Here is a 4,279-nt window from a genome sequence, read left to right as displayed (position 1 = left end):
ATATTATTGTCTTGGTAAATGAGGAGAAAAGAAAAAAAGAAGGGGGGAAAAAAAAAAAAAAAAAAAAAAATCAAGATGTGTTTTGGCAGGCTTTCCATGTCAGTTTTCCCATTTCCCTCCCTTGTGCACTTTCTGCAGCAGCAATCTGTCCTTTCCCTAAACACTGAGAAATCCCAGGACTAAACTAATCAATATTAATAGCAATGGGCTCGGGCAGGGGGAGGAGAGGAGAGGAGGGATTACCCTGACCTTTTTCAACTCACACTGCCTCAGACGGCCACCAAGCAGCTGAGGAGAGAGCAGCCAGACGGTAATGCCATGTGGTTTTAGTAGCTTTTCTTTTTTATTTTTTTTTTCCTGTGAATATTTACTTCTGTTGTCTCAGTGCAGAGAGCAATGAAATCTGATTGTCTTCAGGAAGGAAAAAAATATAATTATATCAGCCATCTCCGGGCCAAACCTCATCTTGATGAGAAGCTCCACTAAAATAAGGGGATAATGCCCAGGCTGGATTTTAACTTGAATTTCTATTGAAAACCGGAATTGGATTAGGGAAGTTTTGACAGGTGAAGTGTTGAATGCTGGTGTGCTTTGTGGATTTCTCTTATAATAGAGTATAATCAAACCCATTGAGCCTGCCACTGGCGTATTGAGTGCGAGAGCAAACAAAGGGCTGGGTGAACCGGTCCTCTATTGTTAAGCACAAGTGTCCACAGCAGCTCATCCAGATACCGGGGTATGTATGCACTCAGGACAGGGTGCTCAGAATTAAAGACAAATCCTATTAATTAAAACAAAATCATAATTGAAGCTCTTTGTTCATATTGGATTTGGGGTTTATTGTAGACTTTCTGGTTAGCAGCATTTCTTAAAATAGAGGTTTATGTCAGGAGGCACTGTGGATCAGTGGCAATTAATGCATTGTTTTTTCTTTACTGAGAGATTCTTGTTTGCATGTACAAAATATGATTTTTAGAAATTTCGTCTGAGAAATCTAGATAAAATTCTGTTTATGCCTTTCCTCTTTTGCGCTGAAAGAGCCAAGCCTCAGGGAGAGGTTACAGATTGAGGTATTAGATTTTGGGGAGGGGGGTGTTTGAATAAACATTTTTATGGTATTTTACTGTTTTTTTCTTCAGAGCAGAAAATGCTTTGCAGATGGCTGATATCACAGCACTAGCTAATGAAGCCACTGGTGTGTTTTTCCTTTCTGTGTCAGGACCCATCATGTCCGACAAACCAGATTTTGCAGAAATTGAAACATTTGACAAGACCAAGCTGAAGAAGACAGAAACCAGAGAGAAAAATCCATTGCCCACTAAAGAAAGTAAGTGCTTATGAGGCTATTTGAACTACGAGTAGCAAGGACACAATCTGTATTGCAGTTCATAAGCAAAATGAATACTAATCATAGGATTACAGGCTCAAACTCATCCCTGACTTTAACTGGGGATAATACTAATACTCGTACTCTATGCTGGGCTTCCAAGGATACTAGTAGTTATAACCGATGGTGCATTTTGTCTGGAAAAAATTCCTTTCTGATGGGATTGCTCTTGCTTCTGCTAAAAGCAAGACCAGTTTTTCTGCTGGTTGCTGGTAACAGGATCAAACTGTTTGTAATCACCACGTTGCCAGCCTCTCTGGAGGCACAGATGTGCCAGGGAACCCTTGAGCATCCCTGGCAGGCCAGGAAGCATCCCCAGGAGGTACCTGGGCTCTGGGCTTAATGTGTTACCAGGCAGATGAGCTGCTGCCCCCCAACTGGTACCTCCTGTCAGCCCTGGCCAGGAGAGCTCCAGGCACCTTCTCTGGGAATAAGGCTGCAAGAGAAACCCATCATCATCCTTGTCTAACACGCAGTCTTCCTTAGCAAAGCACCCCTGAGCTTTTCCCATGCAGGGTCTTCTCCAGTACACTGCACAGGCAGCCAGATAGGGGTTGTTATTCACATTCAACTTCCGATGTGAAAATGGCATCTCTCTGTGTTCGGACCAGACTTTGTGAGCAGTTTCCTTCAGCAGAGCGTCACTAACCACTTTGGATGTGTCAGTAGTAATAGCCATGGAGGCGCACTGTCCCGCAACATAAGATCCCTGTTTTGTTATCCCTACCGATGCTAAAGCTGTAGATACAAGAGGAGGTTTGCACATCATGAACTGCACCCCACTAGCTATGCAGACATGGGAATGAGTTGGCCTTTCCAGGGTGGCCAAAGAAAGCAAGTGAGGACTTACCATCCCCTGGCTTTAAGAATGACCTTAGAAATCTGCATCCTGCAGAATCATTATAATGTTTATTGACAATATTTTTGTTTTCTCTGTTTTTCTGGCAGCTATCGAACAGGAAAAGCAAAGTGAAAGTACAGCCTGAGCATAAAATTGAAGATGTGACTGCTGCTTCTTCAGTGGGGTTTTGGCTTCCAAGTTGGGTTGTTTTGTTTTGTCCCCTTCACCCCATGTTTGTTGCCCATTTCTTTTAGCAAACATTTGTTCATTTGATGTTCCCTGGGGAATAAGTTTGTTTTGTGTTTGTTGAACAAGATATTATGTATTTGTATTCTTAAAACCATAATTCCAAGTTCTGTACCAACCCCATTACTTGCCAAAAAAAAAGGCAATTTGCATAAAAATTGTTTTCCTAAACCTCACAATAAACAGGTTTCTTCTGATCAGCTGACTTTGAGCCTTGCAGAAATAGGGTTTACGCTGCAACTCTTACTAGCATCCTTCTCACTTTGTTTGCATTGTCACAGCGTCTACAGAGCATGGCCAGGTTGGGAAGAGTTACCCCGGGCACCCCCAGGTCCCCCTGGCCAGCACACAGCCCCTCTCCATCTACACGAACACCTGTATCCTGCAGGCTCCCTGAGCCCCAGACGGCACCGACCCCGTAGGCACCCCCCGACTGCCTTCACAGCAGCCTGGAGACTTCACTCCCTTTCCCTGTGTCACTCAAAAGAGCATTTCAGGGGAACTCTGAGGGGCACATTTTATATGCTGGTAGCTCCTAAGCTTTTAAACCCCCAGCTTGGCAGCAGGCATGAAAAAAATGGGAAGTTGCTGGCCTGCTTCGGTCCTGTCCAGCAGTAGGTTAGAGGTCTCAGAAACAAGTACCTGCTTACAAATTCCATGAAAAATTGACGGTTGGGCCAAGGATATACTCAAATTAGCCTCCCAGACAGGAGAAGGGCTTCAGCACCCTCTCCACAGCTTTTTTCTCTTTAGCCTGCCAAGACCCGATCAACCTTGGGACAACTGCAGCACACAAAGACTTTGGCCCATCTAATATCAAGCAATATAGGTATGCGGGAAGGGGAGAAGGAAAGAAAATTTATTATTGCAACGATTTTCTGGGATGAGAGAGAGACCTTAAGCAGCACAGGGGTGTAGGACACAAACGTTCAAAGCAAGCAAGGAATCCCTAAATCTTCATTACTGGTTGTGCAATAACATCCTTACTGCTCTGCAGAAGGCTTGGCGTAAGTAGACTCTGGTAACAGCTCGGGAGACTCTCAATTACATGGTATCACATTATCTCTAGAATTAATTTGCAATCATATTAGAAAAACAAGTGCTTACTCTGGGAAGATAAACTGCTGTCCCTGGAGCTTCGGTTTGATCCTACTTTTGCTGTGAAATAGGAATAATTCTGTGCACTTCAGCAGGGTTACTCTGGGCTTATACCCATGTAAGGTAGGCAGTTTCTGCCTCACAGGCTTCAGAAAACAGAAATGAATGGTTGGAGTGGTGTTTAGAAAGCTCTCGTTTACTTAAGGGTTACTTGACACTTGACATTTAATGTGAATAGTTGGAACTGCAATTAAACAATAGCAGCATAGCCACAAAATGGGCGATTTTCAGTGGCAACAAAAAGTAAACAGAGGTGGCCAAGAGACCAAGGGAAAACATGTGGCGTGTGGGACTCGTGATTTCAGTTAGAGCTTCCTTAATGTCAGCGGTATTCAAAGGGCCAAGACTGCTATTTCAACCACTGCTCATCAGTTCAACGTTGCTGCTGTTTTCATGACCAAGGGTTTTTTTACACATTCTCCTTTGAGGTCCTCATTCACCTTGGCACCTGACTCTAAGGGGATTTTTTAGGGTCTGCTGGATTTATTAATACTCATTTTTATCTAAAGGGTGAAAAATGTGGAAAAGTTGAACAACAAAGAAAACAGTGCTATGTTCTTTTCGACTCACACCCTCCCCTCATGGTGCTGGGGTCAAAGAGCCTTTGACATTATTTGAATATCTACTTTGATGACACTTCCTTCATG

At 43.4% G+C, this 4,279-nt stretch overlaps 1 protein-coding gene across 1 annotated transcript; it reads left to right on the top strand.

Moving 5' to 3' along the window:
- Positions 1 to 272: 272 nt before the first annotated feature.
- On the top strand, positions 273 to 2,671 carry TMSB4X (thymosin beta 4, X-linked). The gene is made up of 3 exons (XM_009702517.1): positions 273 to 310; positions 1,220 to 1,327; positions 2,336 to 2,671. The coding sequence occupies exons 2-3, from the start codon at positions 1,228 to 1,230 to the stop codon at positions 2,371 to 2,373; spliced, it is 138 nt and encodes a 45-aa protein (XP_009700819.1). The 5' UTR covers positions 273 to 310; positions 1,220 to 1,227; the 3' UTR covers positions 2,374 to 2,671.
- The last annotated feature ends 1,608 nt before the right edge of the window (positions 2,672 to 4,279 follow it).

The sequence above is a fragment of the Cariama cristata genome, unplaced genomic scaffold (genome assembly GCF_000690535.1).
Source record: "Cariama cristata isolate BGI_N322 unplaced genomic scaffold, ASM69053v1 scaffold18236, whole genome shotgun sequence".
NCBI classification, from domain to species: Eukaryota; Metazoa; Chordata; class Aves; order Cariamiformes; family Cariamidae; genus Cariama; species Cariama cristata.
This window is presented reverse-complemented; position numbering and strand designations above follow the sequence as displayed.

Bases quoted from the DNA above. Each gene is read 5' to 3' on its own strand.
- TMSB4X (XM_009702517.1), top strand. From the start codon at position 1,228: ATGTCCGACAAACCAGATTTTGCAGAAATTGAAACATTTGACAAGACC. The intron at 1,328-2,335 runs GTAAGTGCTTAT...TTTTTCTGGCAG, and splicing joins TCCATTGCCCACTAAAGAAA to CTATCGAACAGGAAAAGCAA.